General features: G+C 42.4%; 1 protein-coding gene across 32 annotated transcripts in view; it reads left to right on the top strand.

Moving 5' to 3' along the window:
* Positions 1-23,827, top strand: part of MAGI1 (membrane associated guanylate kinase, WW and PDZ domain containing 1) — a 736,174-nt gene that overhangs the window by 573,011 nt on the left and 139,336 nt on the right. For all 32 annotated transcript variants that reach the window (XM_060239488.1, XM_060239486.1, XM_060239490.1 and 29 more), the window contains one exon: positions 9,966-10,085. In XM_060239488.1, coding sequence (XP_060095471.1) covers positions 9,966-10,085 — 120 coding nt within the window. The remainder of the gene's footprint in view (positions 1-9,965; positions 10,086-23,827) is intronic.

Raw genomic sequence — 23,827 nt, 5'->3', positions numbered from 1 at the left:
AAACAACTTCTGAAAGGTATGCAAAACAAACAGAGGGACTGTGCTCTCTCCCTCTCCTACATACTCACTGGGAAAAGCCGCATGGCTCATGCCTGCTCGCTCCCCACAGCTTTTGTCCTGTTGAGATTTAAAGGCACACACAAATTCCCAAACACAAACAGTTTGGAAGCTTCTTCTAAAACGTCCTGCTGGAATTTAAAGGCACACAAACCCACTAAGAGGAAGCTGTGTACAAAACAAGAGAACAATACTGAGAAGAAACAGCACAGCTATATTACTGGCAAATGAATATAGATAAAGATAAATTTATAAATAATTGAATTGCATCTCTAAGACGGAAATTTCAGACATTCAGATTGTGCAAAAATGCTATTCATATATAAATACTAGACCTGTCAAAAAGGCTGCTAAAAGCAGAAACTATACATTTCTAAATAATCAAAAGTCCACTGTGTTCTTGAAGATTTTCAATGGGAAATAAATCCCTTCTCCTTACACTAGTGGAGCAAAGGTAGGAAAGGAAAAGGAAAGGTCCCCTGTGCAAGCACCAGTCATTTCGGAGTCTGAGGTGACGTTGCTTTCACAACGTTTTCATGGCAGACTTTTTATGGGGTGGTTTGCCATTGTCTTCCCCAGTTTTTTACACTTTCCCCCCAGCAAGCTGGGTACTCATTTTACCAACCTCGTAAGGATGGAAGGCTGAGTCAACCTTGGGCCGGCTATCTGAACCAGCTTCCACTGGGATTGAACTCAGGTCGTGAGCAGAGAGTTCATACCACAGTACTGCAGTACTGCTGCTTCACCACTCTGTGCCACGGGGCCACTTGAGCAAAGGTAAGAACCCCACTAATTGGAACTCTGGTGACGGGGCCACAGGCTGGAACTGGCTGTTTCACTGTAGAGCTTCGTCGAACGTATAAATTAGGGTATCATTCAGTGCTTGTAAATTCAGCTTCCTCCTGCTTCATGCTCAGTCCAGCCCTGGGAACTCTGACATGGGTCAGCAGGATTTCCTAGTAACAGAAACCCTTGGTCCACATCAACCTCCTCTCCAACCCCCTGAATAATACCGGAACTCTGAATAATACTGGAACTCTAATGTATTGACCTGGAATAAAAGCATAAAAAGCACTGCCTCCATTCTCTCCCCCTCTCCTCCTCTTGTGTATGTAGGGTTGCCTATTAGATACTGAGCTCTCTCACTTCTTTGTGGCTGTTGCTAAAGGTAACAGGTGGCTGACTCACTGCTTTCCCTTCAGTCATATAAAAAATCATTATTGGGCTGATAGGTGCTGCAGTATTGTCATTTACTGTATTTTTACAGGATTTTTGTTGCAATTTACTGGGATGGTATTTCTAATAATGTGTCATGGATGATTAGTTCATGTTCATGTCTGGCCACTAATCAGGTTGCCTTTTCCAGAGATGAAGCAGGTTGTCTCTGTCTATTCTACTCTCTTGTTGCCGTCAGCAGAACTGCAGAGCTCTCCTGGCCTACCATTTAACTATGATTTAGGTGACAGATATAGAAAGAGCCAAGCAGACTTTCCAAATTATCTGATGACATGGGAGAAGAGGGTGACCTTTAAATGATGTGGATGCCCCTGAGTTGTAGAAGGTTTCCAAGACAGCAAGGATGTTACTTCATTTTCAGTTTAAAATCATGAAATGAAGAACTGGGGAAGAGGGAATCAGTAGTATATTGGTTAGAGTATTGGATTAGGGTTATGGAGAGCCCAAATTCAACCCCCCCCCCCGCATCCCCTCACTCTGCTATAAGGTCACCGTGGGGTGACATGGTGTTAGTCATTCTCTACCTGATGACAGAACAACGTTTGAATCCACTGGCACCTTTAAGACCAACAAAAGTTTAAACTAATTCCACTTCCAAAAACTTTTATTGGCATAACTACAAAGTTTAATTTTGGGTTGAAGCTTTTGTATGCATCCACACAAAAGCTTATACCCAGAATTAAACTTTGTTGGTCTTAAAGGTGCAACTGGAATAAAACTTCTGTTTCTTCAGATCATCACAGCTACCCACCTTAATCTGCTTGATGATGTGAGGATAGAATGTAGGTATAGTGAAGTACGGTAGAATAAAAATGCAATAAATATATAGGCTTGGTTGGAACAATGGAATGGTGTCACTGCATCTAAGCAATCACACAAAGATACATCCAGGTTTCTTTTTAATTATATATTTGGTTAGCAGGTATATTTTGACATTTATCAGGAGCTAAAGAAGTGTTGTAACTTTATATTATCCAGCTAGAAAATACAAAGGGCGTTTTCGCACTCACCTTCAAGTGGCGCGACCACCCTCGTCACGCCGGAGGATCTGCAGGGATTTCGCATAAGAAGCGCCGGAGCAGCCAAAAGAGCCGGAAAGTTCCGTCGCGAAACCCGCTCAAACGTAAACCGCCAAGAAGCAGGAAAACGTTTGAGCGGCTTTTGCGACGGAAGTCGCCGGCTCTTTTGGCTGCTCCGGCGCTTCTTATGCGAAATCCCTGCAGATCCTCCGGCGTGAAGAGGGTGGTCCCGCCACTTGAAGGTGAGTGCGAAAACGCCCAAAGAGATGACTGTGGGACTCTTACAGGAAAATTCTTGTGATATATGCATTGTGTGCATGTTTGATGCACATTCCCCCCTCCCCCACAAAAGCTGATGGGCAGACAAAAGGAAATACTACTTTACACAGAGAGTGATTAAAATGCGGAATTTGCTGCCAGAGGATGTAGTGATGGCCACAGCAATAAACAGTTTTAAAGGGGAATTAGATTCCTGGAGGATAAGTTTATCAATGGCTACTAGCTATGGTGACTGAGGGGGAACTCCACATTCAGAGGCACTAAACCTCTGAATCCCAGTACCAGGAGGCAACCTCAGGGGAAGTCCTGAGCCTTCGTGTCCTGATGTTGGCCCTCCAGAGGAACTGGCTGGCCATTGTGTGGGACAGAATCCTGTACTATATAGACTATTGGTCTGATCTAGCAGAGATCTTCTTATGTTCTTATGCAGTAAAATGACTACACATTTTTAAAAATAAAATGCTGAATGAGGGTTTAGACTAAAATGGTTGCATTTGGTATACTGGAGTAGAAAGGAGGATTTGAACAGTTGCTGTATTTATTGGGGCAGATGTTGATGGCCAAACCCCACCATATCTGACTTAGAAATAATACAGAAAAACTAAATACACTGGATAGACTGTATGCCCAAAATTAAAGTGTTTCACATAGGGATGCCAACCTCCAGGAGGGACCTGGGGATCTCCCAGAATTACAGCTCATCTCCAGCCTGTGGCGATCAGTTCCTCTGGAGAAAATGGATGCTTTGGAGAACTTACGGCATTATACCCCACTGAGGTCCCTGTCCTCCCCAGACTATCCTCAAATCTCCAGGAGTTTCCCAACCTGGATCTGGCAATCCTACTGCACCATTCCCCACCAGTGGCCAGGGGAGACCCTAGTTTCAGAGTATTTCAAAACTGATACATCTTCAGTAAGTTATCTACCATGACTCCAAGACCTCACATCTGGTCAATTACTGCCAATTTGGACCCCACTAATGTATATTTATAGTTAGGATTTTTGGATCCAATGTGCATTACTTCACACTTGCCCACATTGAACTTCATTAGCCACATTGATACCCACTCACTCAGCCTTGACAGATCCTTCTGAAGTGAACCACAGCCCTCCCTGGTTTGCATCACCCTGCCAACTTAGTGTCATCCTCAGACCTAGCCACTTCCCAGCTTCAAATAGTTAATGAACAAATTAAAAAGCATCAGGCCTAGTACTGAGTTCTGCAGTACCCCACTGCTTACTACCTTCCACTGTAAAAACTATCCAGTTTTGTTCACTAGAAGTTAGCATATTGTCTACTGAGTCACCCTTGTCCACATGTTCACCCTCAAAAACTTTAAAAGGTTAATGAGACAAGATCTTCCCTTACAGAATCCATACTGATTCTTCCTCAATAGCTGTTGTTCAACAATGTGCCTACTAATTCTATCTTTAATAATAATAAGAATTACAGATTTATACCCCCGACCTTCTCCCTGAATCAGAGACTTAGAGAGGCTTACAATCTCCTATGTCTTCTCCTCCCACAACAGACACCCTGTGAGGTGGGTGGGGCTGAGAGGGCTCTCACAGCAGCTGTCCTTTCAAGGACAAGTCCTGCAATAGCTATGGCTGATCCAAGGCCATTCCAGCAGCTGCAAGTTGGAGGAGTGGGGAATCAAACCCGGTTCTCCCAGATAAGAGTCCACACACTTAACCACTACACCAAACTGGCTCTCAGATTTCCACCAATTTACCTGGTATATGTGCTAGACTGACCAGCCTGTAATTTCCCAGATCTCCTCAAGAACCTTTTTAAAAGATGGATATTACACAGTACTCAGGAATGGAGGCAGATTTTAGTGGTAGATTGCATATTTTTGTCAGGATATCCACAAGTTCACATTGGAATTTTTTCAGAATTATTGAATGTACTAGGAATAAGGTCTGTTGTGGAGAAAAATACACTAGGCTCTAGAAAGAGGCAGTGGGCAAGTGCCCCCCACCCTTGCTGTCTTCCCACCCACCCAAGTGAAGGTATTCACTCCCCCCCACACACACCTCAAGGGGAACTGATCTCTGCCATCTGGAGAGCAGTTGTAATTCTGAGTGATCTCCAGCCCTCTCCTGGATATTGGCAAAAGTGGTTCCCAGGAGGACATGACTGATTTGAGGGAGTAGTCTATGACATTGTACCTGTTTGTGGTCTCATCCTCAAAACAACCCTGTCTAGGCTCCATCCCTCAAATCTCCAGAAATTTGCCAACCTGGAGTTGGCAACTGCAAAGTCACACTGGCTGTCATGGGAGCTGCTGCTAAACAGGAGCAAGCAGCCAGGTCTAGTAAAGTCATGCCCGTCAGGTGGTATCAAGTCATCCAGAGGGTGCTGCCAGGGCTAGGGTAGCCAGCCTCCAGATTGAGGCTGAAGATCTCCTGGGATCACAACAACTCCAGACAACTGATCTCTGCCCCCATCCTGAACTGCTTTGGATTGTGGACTCTATGACATTATATTTAATCAAGTCCTCTCCCTTCCCCAAACTCCGGCTTCCTTAGACTCCACAACAAAATCTCCAGGAATTTCCCACCAACCTGGAGCTGGCAGCTGTAGTCAGGAATGGGCCCAAGGAGTTCTGCCTCAAAGGGCAAAATAGGCCTTGAGAAAGCTGCCTCCCCTCTGCCCTGGTCCTGCAGGCTCTCAGTATCTCATGCACAGTTTTTTAAGGACATGGCAGGGATTGATCTTGCAAGGTACTGCATGGCAAGCAGATGCTTTATCACTAAACCACAGCCCCTGCTGTTGTCATCTCTCTAGACTTGTTAACAGCCTGCCAGTGTCAGTTGCAGATAATGTGAAGGTATTTTCTCTCTCTAGCAAGACAGGAATTGTAAAAGGATGAAGGATATTTGAGCTATTCATGGGGTTTTATGCAGAGGTTGGTGATGTTGTATGTCCCTCCCCCCCACCCCCTGCCTGTGCAGTATCCTGGCTGTGCAATGCATTGTTGAAAGCTGCCCACCATGGCCTGGCTCCATCCCCGAGGCACAACCCCTGCCTATGTCCTGCAAGGTAAAGCATTTTTCAACAGAGGTCAACTCTCTCCCTCCTCAGCACAAAATCCTCGCTGGGCAATCCAGTAGTGAACCCTCCCTCCCTCCTGGCCTGGCTGACATAGGCATTAATGGTACCAGCAGTTGCCATGTACCTTGGTAGAGGTTGGGCCAGTGAGGAATTGTCAGGATGCATCAGGAAAACCCTTTGGGAGGTGTTGTGTGCTGTCAGGGATCAGGAGAGGGCTTTTGCGGCGGCAGCTCTGAGGCCATGTTGAAGATGGATGTACAGAGCCAGGCTGTGAGTGCAGCCTTAGAAGGTCAGAGGAGGGTGATTGGTGCTGCCTGAACTTGGGAGGCAGTCCAGGGAGAGTGGCAGCCTGGAGGGCTGTTTTGTGGACCTTGCAGGGGGAGTCAGAGTGGTGTTGGCGCAGAGTCCCCAATGACATTGTAGAGTATGTGACAGAGTGGCAAGGCTCCGTGCAAAGTCTGCTAAGGGAGTTTGTGAGGGGGGGCTGGATACTTTTGTCAGCTGCCTGTGTGGGCCATTTAGGGGCTGGCTGGATTGGAGGCCATTTGTGAGGGCACAGGATAACAGTAGCTGCTCTGGGGGCTTAAAGCTGTTGGTGAGAGAGTGAGAGCTGTGCACTGTTGTTGGCTGGCTGAGCCACATAGGCATTGGCAGCCTGGAGGCAGTTTGGGAGGCTGCAGGACAGTGGGAGCAATTTGTGAGGGCTTCTGAGGGAGAGTAGCCATTAAAGTGTCTGACATGTATGCCTGTCAGAGGTAAGAGTGTATGTGAGGGTTTCCACAGTTGTTTCCAATGTTCCAGGGCCACTGTAGGTGAGCAGAGGTATGGAGTGACAGGTAATAGGCCAATAGTTGTTGGAGCTCAGATTTCAACTGATAAGAGAGCTCTATTTTGCCAATACCACTATGGTGTTTTTTTTTTATTATCATTAAGGATGCCATCTGGACCTGGTGGTGATTTCATATGTCAGTTTGTAATCCATCCATCAGTCATAGAACCTCCTCTCTTATCATCTCAGTGTGACTCAGGTCTTTTGACCCCTCTCCTGAAATTGGCAGTACTGGAATGGACAAACACCTTCCATCTTTCACAGTAAAAACCGAGGCAAAAATGCATTCATAGGGTCAGTTATTCCTAAATTACCTATAGGACCTGGTTCATATGACAAAGGCCATTCCTTTAGGTAACATAGAAGAGCTTATATATTTTATATATATTTTACAATGCTGGGAAATTTTATTTGTTTTCATACATTGCTATCTAAACCCTGTACTTCCAGAAGACTGTTTCTATGCTTTAATTGCCATACAAAATCAGATAATTTTGCTGATCTAATACGAAGGTAAATGAAGTATCTGAATATGGACTTCTTGAAGTGTTGTTCTAAGATTACAGTAGGCAAGTTTCTAATTAATTTAGCCTCAGGGTGTCAACATCTATTAAGCAACTTAACATGAAGCTTTGCACTGTAAAAATGAAAGAGAGCACACTGATTTTTCAAATGAACCTTGTGTCTGAGGTATAATCTAGGAGCATTTTGAAGTATTTATAGCTACATTAAACAATATAATAACTATATCAGATCATTACAGCCTTTTAGACATTACTGTGGCAGTGTAGGGGGTCAGTTTTTTATGGCATGATGATGAAATTTAGATAGGTCCAATTGCACAGGTTCTTACTATGCCATCATGACCTTTTCCAGGGTAAGGATCCCCACAATTGTCCCCTGCAGCTTAGTAGACCAAAAGACTTAATAGAAATATAAGATGAACTCACAGAAAAACTACGTTCCCCTACATTTAAAGAGCATGTGTAAGTGTTGTTGCAGAAAGCTTTGAGCTTATTTAGAGAAGTTGTCTAAAATGTATAGAAAACTGAATACAGTATTGCATTGTGTTTAAGATGGTCCTGTAATAGTAGCATGGCAGGCACGAGTCCCCTTATATAGGTTGGAAGGGTAGGCTGAAGATCACAGCTGTAGACGGGAATTGTGGTTTGTGGGGATGAGATGTCCTTCTAAAAGACTAGTTTGTAGATATTTGCCTCCAGAAGGCATAGATTTAAATCTAGTTGAGTTTTCCATTCCTACTGCATGCTTAGGGCCAAATTTTCTGCAGAACATGTTCTGTGTTCTTAGCAAGAAATGGTTTGAGGTGTGCTTTTATTGTTGTTTTGATTATTTTGTCTTATGATTTTTGATGGAATGCACCAATAACATTTTTCATTAATGCTCAGTGAACAGGAATGGTTAAAATACTTTAAAAATATTTTCTATACTTTTAAAATAATTAAAGGGCTGTTATAACAGCATCCTTGATGAAGGTCTTTTGGAACTCTCAGCAAAGCTACATTTCCTTGAGAATGTTTTGTAGTCCAAACCTTTGTTTTCTTTGGGAGAAAAAATAATGTGTTCCAGTTGTTTATTTGTCTCCAGTCAAGGTTTTAGCCATATAAGAGTGCTGGCTGACCATTCCCCCCCACCCCCAGTTTGTGTGTGCCTGAAAGGGAGGGAAATAGCCTTCACCACTTATGCTGAAAAGAAATCAGAGCTCCTGGAATAGTGATGACTTCTGACACAATTTAATTCTGTGTTCTTATCTTGCCTGTAAGATCTCAACTTAAGCCTTATTTCTAGAGTAATAGTTTTAGGGAAAGGGACTGAGTTTGGCTTGCCTGTTCTTCAGTGTAGTAAATGTGGTTTGTGCTCATTGTATACACCCCAGATGGTTCATAAAAACTCTTTGAAATGCCATCTGTCAGGCGTGTGTCCTGGCAGCAGCCTGTCCTTTCACTACAAGAAAGGAGGAGGCGGGGATTCCCTTACCCCTTGTTTTCTTTACTCTCTTTCACAATTCTCCTTGGGAATGTTTGCTCAGATGTGGTGAAGCTGAGAGTAATCATTGCACTGATTAACCGCATGGATTGTAGGTGTTTGCAACTCTGTTCACCTCACAGAATGAAGTGAAACAATATATGAAGTTATATTGTACATTTATATCATAAGTCACAGATTTCTTGAACATAACATGAACTTCTTTGAGCTTCTTCAAGATACATTTGTGTTTAGGTTGCAACTAATGCCAAATAAAAAGACATGGGGGTCACCTTCAGTGTCAATGAATACATCAAAATCCTAAGCAACCCTTTGTTCTGAGTGAGCAAAGGACGTGCATGAACAAATCCACTTGATTCCATTTTGTGCCTGCCCTGAGACTAAAATAGAACCAGCAAGGTTCAGAAGATGACAATGTTAAATTAACTGTTGGCCCGATATAATTTTAAATAAAATCACTGCTAACAAATAACACAATCAGTGGGCATTTTGCAAATGCTTTCATGGAGTATCAAGGATTGCATCCTGTATTTTAACTATACAGAGTGAGTATAAGACACTCAGTTGAGCAGTTTAAAAAAAAAAAAGCATTGACAATACATTAAGCATATGTACGGCTCCATTGAGATCAACACAACTTGCAATGTTCTGATCTTTATACCTGGTTTATGAGTTTCTAATTCATTCAAGTGTGTTGCAGGCCACCCCACATAGGACATTGAAGGCCACCTGCAAAATTTTGACTTCAGCATGCTCAGAAAGTTAAGAACACTAAGATAAAACAAATATATCTATCACAAAACCTGGGAAATTAGTCCAGTAATTCTAACAGAAGTGATAATTTAATGCTGAGAAAGAGAGAGGGATTGATAAAAATTTTAGCTTCAAAGTTGTCCTAAAAAGAAATCTGAAAACTATGTAGGTGGATGTTCATAAACATTTTATGTATGGGTGGTAAAGGAGAAAGCTGTGAAATAAAGTTAAAATAAATCCAAGTTTCCTTGTGGCAGTGGACTAAACAATGATGAAGTATAATAGTACTTGTAGTAAGTTGTGAACTCCTGATTTAAAAATGTTTATGTCTGCATCTCTTAAGTGCATCCTCCAGTGACCCTTAGCATAGAGAATTGGCAGGTTGTAATAGTGAAACAGAACAGCTATGGGATAAATGGAAACGGCATTGCAAAACCATGAACCTGAAGATGTGACTCCACATGAGATACATCTTTAGCTGCTCGAAGGAGGGAGATGTGGGATGAAAGAGTAGCAGTTGCAGAGAAACTCTGCATGTCTAGCAACAGATCACAGTGTTTTGCTGAATTACTTCTTTCCTTGAAGAGGCTACAGGATGAGTTCTTCTCAGTCCTGTTTGACTTTTATCTCAGTCAGTGGGGTTATATGCTATTTACCCCCTCTTGCCAGTTCCATGGTGTTATATATTCCTTTAATGTTTGGTCTCCTTTCTTTTCTCCACTAGGCACAACCCGTCCTCCACGAGAAGGAGAAGTGCCTGGTGTGGATTATAACTTTCTAACTGTGCAGGAGTTCCTTGAACTTGAGAAAAGTGGGACTCTTCTTGAAGTAGGAACGTATGAAGGTAATGTCACGGTTTGTGGGAGCTCTCATTGACGTGCTACATGATAAAAGATTGGCTTCTCTAGATGCTTTATAAAGCTCCCAGGGAATCCTAGTGCTACCATTCTGATTTTTGATGGGGATGCTGCATATACATTTCTGATTGGGACACAGAACAATATGTTTTAAAGAACAGAAATAGCTACAGGAATGTAGTGGTCAGCAAAGAGCATTCTTAGTTGATTATGTTGACTATGGTGATTAGGTTTGATTAAGGTGGGAAGAGCCACATTCTGAAACTCATAAGCAGAGTGGTGTTCATTATGTGATTTTGCAAGTATATGGAAAAAATGTGGAATCCATTATCCTGTAAATCTCAGTTGTTAACTCTGATGAAGACAAAGGTAGGCTTGAAAGTCTTAGTATGGGCTAGAGTGGGTGGAGGGTGGAGACTGCTATGGACAGTGCTGTGGGTTTTTGATTGCTGTGTGACACCAGTCACCCCTCCCTTTTTGCTCATGCTACACAAGGGCAGGGGCAAAGGATGGGAAGCTGCCACAGCAGGAAACCTGGCAGCCCTGGTGTGGGCTCTTACCCAGATCAGTCCCCGTGTCAAACCTGTCACATGAGAGCATCCCCTGCATGTGGAAACTGAAAACACAAGGCAAAAGGGGGACTTTTTACTTTATTGTATACACAGGTTCCAGTTTTGAAGACTAAATTTCAGATTGAGAAAGAATGGAAGGGAGATAAGCACTTAACAGTCAAGTAACTCTATTGACTACCCATTATACACACTATAAAATGAGAAATCAGTATGAAGAATAAAAACCATTCACTTTGTACAATTCTAATGCATGCATAAAATCCTTTAGCAAAATACCCTATTTAAGTTACTTTCTACTCCAACCTGTGTTCCTCCCACTTCACTAGTCTAGAGTAAACCAGTCCAGAGAGAGGAGACAGGTAAGGGATTGTCCAGACTGGGACCAGAACATGTGATAAGATAGACAGGAATGGAACCTAAGGTAGAAAAGGTAAGACAAACCAATCCTTGATGGGCAAAGGAGAAGTTAAGCAAAGGTAAATGGGGTGGAAGAAAGTATGGGATTAATTTTAGAAAGGAGAATAAAACAGAAGAAATTGTACTCTGCTGGTCTTGCCCAAGGGTCTTTGTATTTTTGATAATGGAAGATGGTACTAGAGGAGAACGAACTATGAAAATGAAGGACTGGGAGTTCCCTGTTTATGCACCTGAATTTGCCATTGCCAGTGGGGAAACCCTGCTGATGGTCAAGTGTGATGGTGCAGAGCTAGGATTTGTGATGAAGATGATGATGATACTGGATTTATATCCCACCCTCCACTCAGAGTGGCTCACAATCTCCTTTATCTTCCTCCCCCACAACAGATACCCTGTGAGGTGGGTGGGGCTGAGAGGACTCTCACAGCAGCTGCCCTTTCAAGGACAACCTCTGCCAGAGCTATGGCTGACCTAAGGCCATTCCAGCACCTGCAAGTGGAGGTGTGGAGAATCAAACCCGGTTCTCCCAGATAAGAGTCCGCACACTTAACCACTACACCAAACTGGCATTGATAGGCTTTGGCTTGTGTTCTGTTTGATGGGTTTTTATGATCCTAGACTCCATGGTAGCAAGTTCATGATTCAGGCTGTGATAGAGTGGAGTAAACAATTATGGAAGATGGGCAAAATGGTCCTTCAGGAGCTATGCTTGTAGAAGAAAATTAAAGGGCTTTATTTATTAAACTGCAAGCTTGTCTCTGTCTGTATGGCCAGAGTATGTTCTGAGTAGTACTCTCTTTTTCCTTGGAGCAGAATTCACCTATCCTGGGGATCAGGTCAGGCATTCAGGTAATGGGCACAGGGATGGCCCTAGTATCTAGATGGAATGACCTGGTGAACTGTCTGGGGCATGTGGTCCAGGGTAGGACTGGCCATATTGGCGTTAAGTTAAGGGCAGCTCCAGGGGCTGGCTGAAGTGTGCAACTGAAGACTGAGCCATACTGGCTCTGCCCTAGTTGTGAGCTGGCTTAGAAAAAAAGTCATGCGGGAGGAACAAGGTGCTAGAGGAGGGACAAGCCCAGTTATAAATTAGTCCCAGGACTGCTGTCAGGGGTAAGTAGCCCTGGAGGCTGACAGCAAAGGGATCTAGTTAGTCCCTCTTCAGAGGGCCTGAAACCCCTAAGAAGCAGCTGGGATAAGCATGGGAGGAGAAGGAGATGCAGCAGGGCTGAGAGTCTAAGTGGGCCATCGACATACAGTCAGTGTTCACTGACTGTATGCTTATCCCAATGAAGGCAAGCATCTGGAACATGCCTGGGTGTCCTTTATAGAAGCCAAAGAGGGCCAAAATGATGTTCCCTTCCCCCAGCCAACGTGCATCTGAATGATTTTGTGCTTACACTAAATAAAGGCTGTTTGATCTGTTAAATCTATCACTGTAATTTGGTTCAGTAATTTTGCTATGGATACAAACTCTATTCAGTATCAACAGAAGGTGTCAGCCATAGTAAGACTGGCTTGGGAAGCTAGAGAGAATTCAAGGTGAATCAGTGCCAAAGCTAGCATTAATTTTAGTGGCTTGAGATTATGCAGTCTTAATTCTATAGCAAAACACTGCACTTGTGCGCGCTCTCTCTCTCTCTCTGTAAAATGTTATCAAGTCACAGCTGATTTATGAGCAACGCCAGTAAAGGATGTGCAAGGCACATGAGAAGCAGAGGTGGCTTGCCAGTGCCTTTCTCCACATAGCCATCCTTTGTTCCTCTAATCCAAGTGCTAGGCCTGTTTAGCTTCTGAAATCTGACAAGATGGGGCTATACCATGCCACCTTCCTTCCTAAAAAGACTGCAGTATAGAGGATGGAAATGAAATGTGAATTATTTTTGTGCTTATGATAAGTAAAGCTGGGAGAATACAGATCAGGCTCTTCATAGAAGTGCAAGATTGTTTGTAGTGTGAAGAATTGTCACTTATCAGCCAGCATCTTTTTCGAGACTGTGCATATTTTTGCAAGTTTTTTCCCTCTTTCCATTTATCTTATCTGAAGTAACTGATGGTACATTACTCTTCCCAGTTTAAAGTTTTCATGAATCTTGAGATGCCGGCCTTGAAGCATTTTACCATACATTTACCATCTGTGTTCCTTGTTTCATAGTGATGATGAATAAATTTTGGTGGGATGTTAGGCAGAAACCTTTTTGAGTAGTCAAGGTATGCAACCCAGAAATAGTCCCCCAGGACTGAACCTAGGCTTGGCTAAACACACCGTAACATGTGAATGAGCAGTGGCCTGAAAGCTTCCTTCTCCACCTAGCATTCTTAACAATAGAAGGGCCTAAAATAACAGAAGATTGTTGGGTAGTATGGGCTTGCATATTAATAATGAGAGAAAGAGAAAGAGTGCATTAGCTTGCTTATGCATAGAATTTAATAAACATCCTGAATTTTGAGAATTCCCTCACAGGTTAGTTTAGCATGGTAATGGAGGTTGCTTTTCTTGTAGCTTGGCTTACTTCCTGGAGTCGTTTGGAAGAGAAGAAGAATTGCAGTTTTATATCCCGCCTTTCTCCCTGAATCAGAGACTCAGAGCGGTTTACAATCTCCTATATCTTCTTCTCCCACAACAGACACCCTGTGTGGTGGGTGGAGTTGAGAGGGTTCTCCCAGCAGCTGCCCTTTCAAGGACAACCTCTGCCAGAGCTGTGGCTAATCCAAGGCCATGGTAGCAGGTGCAAGTGGAGGAGTGGGGAATCAAACCCGGTTCTCCCAGATGCAGAGTCCATGCACTTAACCACTACACCAAACTGGCTCTGTATTTCAATATTGATGCTTCTTTTAAAAATCTGTAATAAGTTAATTTTCTCTTTGACAAACAGGAGGCTGTCCTGCCCCTGAAGGGGGGACGCAGCACTCAGCTGAGCCTATGGGAGTATTGCTCCACATCCAGTCACCTTTCAGGAGGGGGAGGGAAGGCTGGAGGGAAACAGCAAGAGATAGTTCAGGTCTGCCTCAGGAAGGGTGCAGAGAGGAGTTTGCTTCTGCCTCAGAAAGAGACAGGGATAGCTTAGGCAACAAAAGAGCAGGCAGCTTGAATGGTAGCTGTGCCTGGTAGTGTGGCAGAGTGGGTTAACTCTATCTTTGGGAGAGAATAGAGTACCTGATTGTAGGCCTGTCTCTGACAATGAGCCAGACCTTTTACCATTTAGTCTGACTCCTGGAAAAGGGCAGGCTGGTGTGGGTGGATCCTCTATGTGTGCATCTGAAAGGATCCAACCTGGTGGCTATTCAGCAAAAGCCTGTTGGTGCCTGAAAGCATTAAAGAAAATTTGAATTTCACTCTGAAGCTATAACTAGTGTAGATTTATGTGCCTCGGCCAGGTTTCTCCTCTGTCTACCTGTGCTGCTGATCTGTTCTCTGAAACAGACTTGTAAATAAATCTTCTGTGTTGTTCATATACATTTCCTGCCTCAGTGACCTCTATATTCTACTTGCTCACTACAAAACTTAACTCACAGCAGTTAACCTATTCCTGTATACTCACTGCCTTTAAAACACCTGGTAACAGAGGAAAATGGGCCCCATGGCACAGAGTGGTAAGCTACTGTACTGCAGTCCAAGTTCTGCTCACAACCTGAGTTCGATCCTGGCAGAAGCTGGGTTCAGGTAGCCGGCTCAAGGTTGACTCAACCTTCCATCCTTCTGAGGTCAGTAAAATGAGTACCAACCTTGCTGGGGGTAAAGTGTAGATAAGTGGGGAAGGCAATGGCAAACCACCCCGTAAAAAGTCTGCTGTGAAAACATCATGAACATATAAACATATGAAGCTGCCTTATACTGAATCAGACCCTCGGTCCATCAAAGTCAGTATTGTCTACTCAGACTGGCAGCGGCTCACCAGGGTCTCAAGCTGAGGTTTTTCACACCTATTTGCCTGGACCCTTTTTTGGAGATGCCAGGGATTGAACCTGGGACCTTCTGCTCACCAAGCAGATGCTCTACCACTGAGCCACCATCCCTCCCCTAGATGATGCCATATCACCCCAGAGTCAGAAATGACTGATGCTTGCACAGGGGACTAACTTTTTTAACAGAGGGAAAGGTTTATAGTTTAAAAATTACCTGGTTCACTAAAATCATAGGAGGCTATATGGCTCCCTTCAGTTGGTACAAAAAGCCACATTCCCCTTTAGTGATACTTTTTAAAAATCATGGCAATAACTCTTCTTTGTCTTACATTATACCAGTGACTCCCTGTGTAGACCCTGTGGGCACCATTGTTCACGCCACTGTCTTTCCTGGTGACTCTTCACCAAAGCAATACTTCCCTATTAGCAAAGAATGATTGCTGCCTTTCCCCTGCCTCATTGCATCAGGATTTTCTTGAGAAGTTCAGGAGACATCAATTTATGTTGCGGAAACAACCATTTGGAAACAGCTTTCTCCATTATAGGAGAGTGGTTAGTTTGGAACCTTACAACATTTTGTTGCTGGCCCCAGTTCTGTGGGAGCCTTTTTTTTGCCATCAAGTCACAGCTGGTTTATGATGACCCTGTAGGGTTTTCAAGGCAAAAGAAGTTCAGTGGTGGTTTGCCATTGCCTGCTTCCAGGTCATGATGACCCTGGTATTCCTTAGAGCAGGAGTGTCAAATTCATTTGTTATGAGGGCTGAATTTGACATAAATGAGACCTTGTCGGGCTGGGCCATGTGTGTCATAAAATGTAATACCAGGTAGTGGACATATAAACTGTATAAAGGGGGTGCAGACAAACACAATTTTTTTTACTTAAAACATTAGCACTCTTGCAATATTTTGTTTTACAATCTGATAAATGTCACCTCTTGCTATGAATTTTTGCATCAAAAATGTCAAACAATGTCTGTGCTGTACCAATGTTGAATATGCTGTTCAAGTATTGTTCAAGTGTGCACATCTATAAATTGGAAACCTACTTTTGATTTATTGACATTCATTACAAAGATCTCATAGTCAATGCTTTGAGCCTCAGACCCAGAGGAAAACATGAAGCAGCTGGGCATTGTGAGCTTTTGTACATAAATTGCTTCATATGCTAGTCAAGATTATGTGAAGGCGCCATGGTACAGACTGAGGGCTATGTGCTTGTCTGCAAAACTATAGTTTTCTTCAGAAAAATAACAACTCCTGTGTGACAGTACAAGAACAGAGACAGCCATGTACAATGATTAGTATCAGCCTACTATCTGGGAAGTCTAAATTCAAGATCCCCAATCAAAGGAAAATGTGAAAGAAAAAGCAATGGAAATTTCCTGGGTAAACCTGGGCTAGACACACACACACAGCCTCATGCTAGCTTGTTGTTATTTCTCTTCTAAATAGTTCACATACTTTCCTATTGAGAAAGACTGGAGGGCATGAATACAATGAAAAAGATGAGGGGAACCCAGCTGCATCCATAACAAGCCCAACAAACATCCCTCCCTCTTTCTCTCTCTCTAGCAAGGCAAACAGCTCATACCTTCAATAAAACATTGCTAGTCTTAAAAGTGCTGTTTGTATTTCTTCCGATGGTGAGGACTGGGCAAAGGAAGCTGGAACGCTTTCCTTCCTTCCCCCAGGGCACAAGGAGAGGGAGGAGTCTCAGCCAGGAAGGAAGAGAGACTGGGCTCAGTAGCTCTGCAGGGTGATTAGTTGAGTCTGGCAAACTTAATCACCCAGCAGAGCTGTAGAGCCAGGCTCTTTCATTGGCTAAGACTCCTCCTCTCTCCTCCTCCCTTTGGGAAAAGGGAGGGGGGAGAGAAGGAGCAAATAAAGGCTGCTTTGCTGGCAGGCTGATCAATGGGAAGAAATACAAAATGGCAACAACATAGCAGGGAAGGGAGAATGAAGCAGACAACAGCCAGTTGCTGGAGGGCCTGATTGGAACCCTCTGCGGGCCAGATCCGGCCCGCAGGCCACAGGTTTGGCACCCCTGCCTTAGAGGGTTCCCATCTAAATACTACTCAGGGCCAACCCTTCTTAGCTTCTGAAATTTAAGGAGATCAGGCTAGCCTGGTCTATCCAGGTCAGGGTAAGGAGCCTCAAAATCCAGGTTTTGCACCCAGGATCAGCAAGATTGGAGACTCCTGTGTTACAGTACCTTCCCAATGGAGCATAATTTCGTTTGATTGCACAACCCATGAACTTACATGAACTTTTCAATTTCCCATACTAGTTTATGGTTCATTTGGTTTGTGAGGTGGTAGAACAGCCCTCTCATGAGTTAGAGATGCCAAACTCACAGGGAGTCTTCAGCAGGCTCTCCTCCACCCACCCTCCAAATGTGGCAAAAATTGGATTTGGGATGGCCAAGTTATAGCGCCCCCCCTCAAAGTAGATGCCCCCAGGGTGTTGCATTATAGTGGTATATAATCTCTTCCTATAGAACAGAATGGGAGCTCCATGGCTGGCTCCCAGAGCTGCCAATCAAGCTATGGACAATTTCTTTTGATGTTTCTAAGGCTTTCCACAAGTCCATCCCTAGCGTTGTCTAAGAACAGATTGACTCGGTGCCAAACTATCTGGAGAATGAACCACAAAAATGAATCATCTAAACCTCCATGAAAAAAGGTAGTTCGTTTTTTGGTTCAGGAATGAACTGGTTTGAAACAAACCACAAATCAACCTGGTTCATACTCAAACCATGGTTTGTTTTTTGGTTCATGCCCATCCCTAGTTTCATCTTATTTATCACTTTAGTAGAATGAGTAGAACTAAAGTCCCTCTGTAAGCAGTCTTGAATATTTCTGATTGGGAGACTACAGTAAAAATACTTTTAAATACATCAGTAGAACCAGAGCAACAAAGGATATGAATTGTCTCATGTCTTGTGTTGACTACCAATGGTGGGCTATGTCTGTCATGTTCTTTGTCCCCCCCAGTCTTTTGAAATCTCCCATGTATCTAGTGGGGATGTGTCTTGATCATACAGTGATTACCTCAGTTGGTTTTTTGATCTAGTTGCCCCCTCTTAAATAAAAGTAGAAGTGGAGACTACCTTGAAAATGGTTTTTGTTTGGTTTTTTTGCATGTTACACTTAAGGAGATTCTGCAGTGAAGGTGACTTGCTGCTCTGGCTTTGGGAAGCATGATGCATTGAATTATTGAAGTCATTTGAAACATAGTATTTACCACTCAATTGTGGTTGATGCATGCCTTGAAAATTCAGTTTTATTAAATTGCAAATGCTGGCAGGACACAGCTCCATTATGCCTGGGCTTCAAAGATGGTAAGATGATTATAATGATTAGGGCTGACTGGATCTATGTTTAAGTCCATTTTGTGGCTCCCAAAGTAGCAATACATTTCCTCGAATGCCTAACTTCTTTTTTCTCTCCTTAGCTTTGAATGAGTAGTCCCCAGGCTATAGGGTGATTTGTTCCACATAAGCTTTGCTTTGACTGTTCTCTGTTTTCAGTATTTGCAGTGGGTGTGTTGTTGTGCTAAATCATAGGGTGGTGGTTGTGCTTCCTGAGTGGATGTCTGAAGTAATTTACATTATTAGGAGATGAAAGAACAAATGGGATACAGAGGAGGAGCCTTTGAAGTCAGGATGGTGTTTCTATTAAAAATTCATTGTATACAGAGGGCCTCTTGATCTGGCTCAGTTTTTTTTTTAAACGAACATAATACAATAAACAAACTACAAGTATGTCAATTGCCGTATTTTTGGAATTACCTCCTATCTGGTTTTTAAACTCTCCTAGTGAAACTTCCATGCAATTTTAATTTTATATAAAATTAATTGATGTAGAAGAATAGTGAAGGTAAAACTTTCAAATTATTTCACCATTTTTTTGTTAATGACTAAGAAAAAAGAAATAGCAGAGGAATCACCAGGAAGGATTTGCTGCACTGTATCTACTTGCCAATGTGAATTGGCATTTGTTTCTCTACATAGTTGGAAATCCAAGCATAGACTTGACTTACAGGTGGTGGTGACTGTGGCCAGGTGTGAAAATTTAGTGAATGCCATTTCCAGATGGCAGGGACTATTAAAGCTTGATTTTAGAATAGTTTGAAGAGGAAATGTTAAGAACCTCATTCACAAGGAAAAAAACCCTGTCCTTGCAAAATTATTCACTTCACAAACAAAAAATTATCATAGCTTTTGCCCCATAGCACCTTGAATTGAATTTGTAGTGGTGAATGTTTTTTCTAATTATTATATGTATTCAGCGATGAACATTTTGAATCTGAGATGAATGTCCTTTAGCAGTGCCCTTCTTCTGAACTAAATCCCACGAAGACCATTGTTCCCATCCAAGATCTTTTAGGTGTAAAATATATGGGTGTTGCCTTGGAGCAGTGCTTGAGGGATTATACTGATTAATGGTCAGCCAATTTGAAGACTCTTTTAACAGTTTGTCAACCACAATCTCCATATAAAACAGCAGAATAAAGAAAAAAAAATCAGTACTATGCTGCTACCAAAAGGCAACATAATTAATGGATCTTTCTTTCTTTCTTTCTTTCTTTCTTTCTTTCTTTCTTTCTTTCTTTCTTTCTTTCTTTCTTTCTTTCTTTCTTTCTTTCTTTCTTTCTTTCTTTCTTTCTTTCTTTCTCATTTAACTTCGCCTGACATTACACAGAGAATAAGAATTATTTCTCAAGTAGAGACAGGCTGCCATAAAAACCTTCTTTATACCCCATTAAGGCTCTTACCAGAAGTAATTTCCTTTTTTTCAATCAATAATGCATAGATGTGCATTTGAGATTTGAAGAAATGAAGAATGAGTTTGAAGGTGTTGCTACTCCTGTGAAGCTAAAACTTTTATGTGTGGCTTATTGAAATAGAATCGATCTGTAAAGCAGACAGTTTCCTCCTCAAACTCCCAAGACTTTTAGAATGGATCCTCCCATTGTTGTTGTAGCCTTGAATTTTAAATCTTTCAGACTTGTTGGTACAATGGCATATACTGTAATCAGTCTTTTGGCTGGAAAACACAGCTGGTGTTATTGCAAAATGAAGCACTGCATCTAGTAAGTAAGTACTTAGTACTTAATTTATGTGTGTTTATTAATTTATCTGAAATATTTATATTCTGCCTTTCATCCTGGCAAAAGTCCTCCAGGGTTGCAAGTGATAAGCAATAATGGGAAATCAAAATACAATAAATACAATACAATTACATGATATCACATGATGATGAAGTTACCCCAAGTGAACAGCTTGATTTCTGGCTTTATTACAGGCCTGTTTGCCACCTCAGATCTCCCAAGGGTTGAGCCATCCTTCAAGTTACCCTAGAAGTTACAGTGCAGGCCCACTGTTTTTTGGTAGCAGCCATGGTGTTATGGAATACCCTCCTTTAGGAGATGGCAGAGTGCCCCCATGCAGTTTGCTTCCTTTTAAGAAATGTATAGTCATTATTTTCAGGCAACCATTTGGCAGCTCATCTGTAAAATGGGTATCATATAGAACAGGGATGGCTAAACTTGCTTAATATAATAGCAACATAGAATAAACGTCAGATGTTTGAGAGCTACAAGTCATGAACATCAGATGTCTGAGAGTCCCAAGGAAGGAAGGAAAGCAGATAGATGGAGAGGAAGGAGGTGGGGAGGGAGGGGTGAGAAAGAATCAACTTTAAATACATTCTCCAAGACACTGTCTGGCTTGGGGAAATGATTTAAAGAGACAAATGCCTTCTCCAAGCTGGCCGACAGGGCAGTGGGGACTTTGAAAGCCACACAATATGTGTGAAAGAGCCACATGTGTCCCAAGCCACACTTTGGTGACCCCTGGTATCGATGGAAAGTGGTACAGCTGTTTTCTTGTTTCTAGTTGTCTGTTGGTGGGTTTCCTTTGCTTTCTGTGAGTCCAGATTCTTATCAATTTTCTTGAGCCACCGCAGTGGGAGATGACAGTCTATTAATATTTGCTATTACAGCATTAAGCGTAGCATAAGGTATCATTTCTGTAAAACATTTTAGCTCTGCTTCTCCAATATAAATGTCTAAGAAACAGCTTGCAACAAAATTGAATAACAATATTAATAAAAACAGCAATAGAATAACTTCAGCAAAGCAGGAAAATAATAGGCAGATGAAAACGATTAACAATCACATCAGAATGGTGTGTGGGGGGGGAGTCTTCTGAAGCAATCAAAGACGGCTGATGTAATTCCATGGAAGAAAGAACTAAATGCTCAGGAAGATAAAAGAAATGTGGTTGGTGTGTGATTTACTTCTTGATGTACTTCTGAAAGAATGTTCAATAGTAGACCAGTGGTACATGTAGCTTAGCATCCTGTCACACGCAGTGGTCACACACAGTTACTATGAAGGGCCAACAATGGCATTGAGGCCGAGGACTTCCCCTTGATGTTGCCTCTTAGCACTGGTGTTCAGAGGTCTTCTGCCTGTGAGCATTGAGGTTCTCATTAGTTACCATGGCTGGTAGTCAATGATGGGCTTATCCTCTTATAACTTTGCCTAATCACCTTTTAAAGTCATCTGTGCTTATGACTCTCGCTACATACTCTGGCACTGAATTCTTCATTGTAGTTGTCACTAATTGATGAAAGGAGTATTTCCTTTTATCTGTCCTGAATCTTCTGTCCATCGATTTCATTAGGTGCCTCCAAGGAAGAGGAAAAAAGTTTTCTCTTTCCATTTTCTCATACCATGTGTAATTTTATAAACCTCTAACACATGGGTTTCAAATATGCAGTTTGGGGGCTGAATCAGGCTCCCGAGCAACTGGCTGTCATTTGCTTCCTTTTCTCTCTCTCTTGCTTCCTTCTGCATCACAGCTTGCTTTGCAAGGCTTGCTCAATTGCACAGGAGCTACAGAGCAAAACTTGTTTTCTCCATTGCCTGAGGCTCCTGCCTTGGGGAGGAAGGGGGTAGAAATAGCTTGCTTTGCCAGGCTCTCTCAATTGCATAGCAGAGCTACTGAGCCAAGCCTCTCTTCCTTCTATTGGCTGAGGCTCCTCCCCCTCCAGTCCCCTGGAGAAGGAAAGAGCCAGAGCTTCCTTTGCCCAATTTCCTGGCTCCCATGGGAGAAATAAAAAGAACACATCTTTAAGACCAATGAGTGCTAACGTTTTAAGCATGTTTTAAATATATATATTTGTTTGTCTATGTTCTTTATAAAATTTATATCTCTTCTACCTAATCTTAAATAGGTACACACATGGCCCGGTCCAACCCAAGATGTCCGGCCCAACAAGGTTTCATTTATGTCAGATCTGGCCCTCATAACAAATGAGTTTGACACCCCTGCTCTAACATGTCTTCCCCTTTTTCATCTTTTTCGTGAAATAAAAAGTACCAACCTCTTTAGCCTTTCCACATAGGAAAGGTGCTCCAGCCCCTTAATAATCTCTTTTGTACTTTTTCCAGCTCTGAAATGTCCTTTTTTTTTTTTTGAGATATGGTGATCAAAACTTAACCCAGTACCCCAAATGAGGCTACACCAGAAGTGCATTACAGGTGAATAGTGATACTGGCACTTTTTGTTTCAGTCCCTTTCCTAATAATCCCCAGCATGCAATCTGTCCTTTTTGCAGCTGTAACACACTAACCTGACATTTTCCATACAGCTGTCTGCCATAACGCCAAGGTCCCTTTCCTTCTCAGTTTCAGTGAGTATTCAATCAGAATATACTTAGTTAAGATTTTTTGTTCCAGTGTGTATCACCTTACACTTACTTAAAGTGAACTTTATTTGCTGCATTCTTCCCCCCTCAGCCAACTTATTTGCCACCTCTGAAAAGGTTCTGTCTCTGGTATTCACCCTCCTAGTTTCTGAAAGTTACTGACCTGTTCCTCAGTAAGATCTTAACTGGCAGGTAGTCTCATATAGGAGAAAGCACAGAAGAAGGCACGTATTAGGCTCAAAGCAAGGCTTGTTTATTTTTGGAAAATGTTTTATTTGGGGGTGTCTGTGTGTGTTTTAACCCTCTTGCAACCCATAGTTTGGACCCAGATTTGTAAGCAGAAGCACCTTCCTCTTTCCATGGCCGCCTTTTGCATGTCCTGAAAATACACAGCTCAGAGTTGGCAGGGCCTTGTGAAAAAAGGCACACCGTACAGTTGAAGATCAGGCAAAATCACTGTCGCTGCCTGTTGCTTATGCTCAGCAGGACTTAAGCTTTTTAACAATATTTCAGATTTGGGCTGATCAGGCTTTTGTAAACTCTAATCAAAGACTCTTGGTAGATCCAAGTGGGCAGCTGTGTTGATCTGAAGCAGTAGAACAAAGTAGGAAACCAACTAAGTTTTATTCAGAATGTAATTCCTCATCTGATAAAGGGTGCTTAGAGCACATTCTGAATTAAACTTTGTTGGTCTTAAAGGTGAACTTGATTCCTACTTTGTTCAAAGACTCTTGGGTCATAAGAACAATTGTGCAGAGAACTTACTAGGGAGCAGTTGAACATCTTTCTTGTTATATTTAAGAAATTGGATGATCTTGTGATGGTCCATCAAAAACACTGGCAGAAGCAAAATTAGTAATGATTAGTTTTAAATTATTATACAGATCTTGAAGACCCTCAATTTTGAACCAGAGTGTCTCAAATGACAACTGTGTTAGAGGTATATGATGCATTTCATTGCATAGTCCAAACAATCTTTTACAACTTATATTACATAGGCCATTAACAAAAGACCTTTACATCAGGACCCTGATATACCTACTTCTCTACCACCCCACCCCACCCCACAATCTTTTAATGTGTTTGAACATCCAGCAGGATAGAGAGTTCTAGGGA

Source organism: Heteronotia binoei, chromosome 5 (genome assembly GCF_032191835.1).
Source record: "Heteronotia binoei isolate CCM8104 ecotype False Entrance Well chromosome 5, APGP_CSIRO_Hbin_v1, whole genome shotgun sequence".
Classification (NCBI taxonomy): Eukaryota; Metazoa; Chordata; class Lepidosauria; order Squamata; family Gekkonidae; genus Heteronotia; species Heteronotia binoei.
Note: the sequence above shows the minus strand (reverse complement) of the source record. Positions and strands in the feature narration are given on the sequence as shown.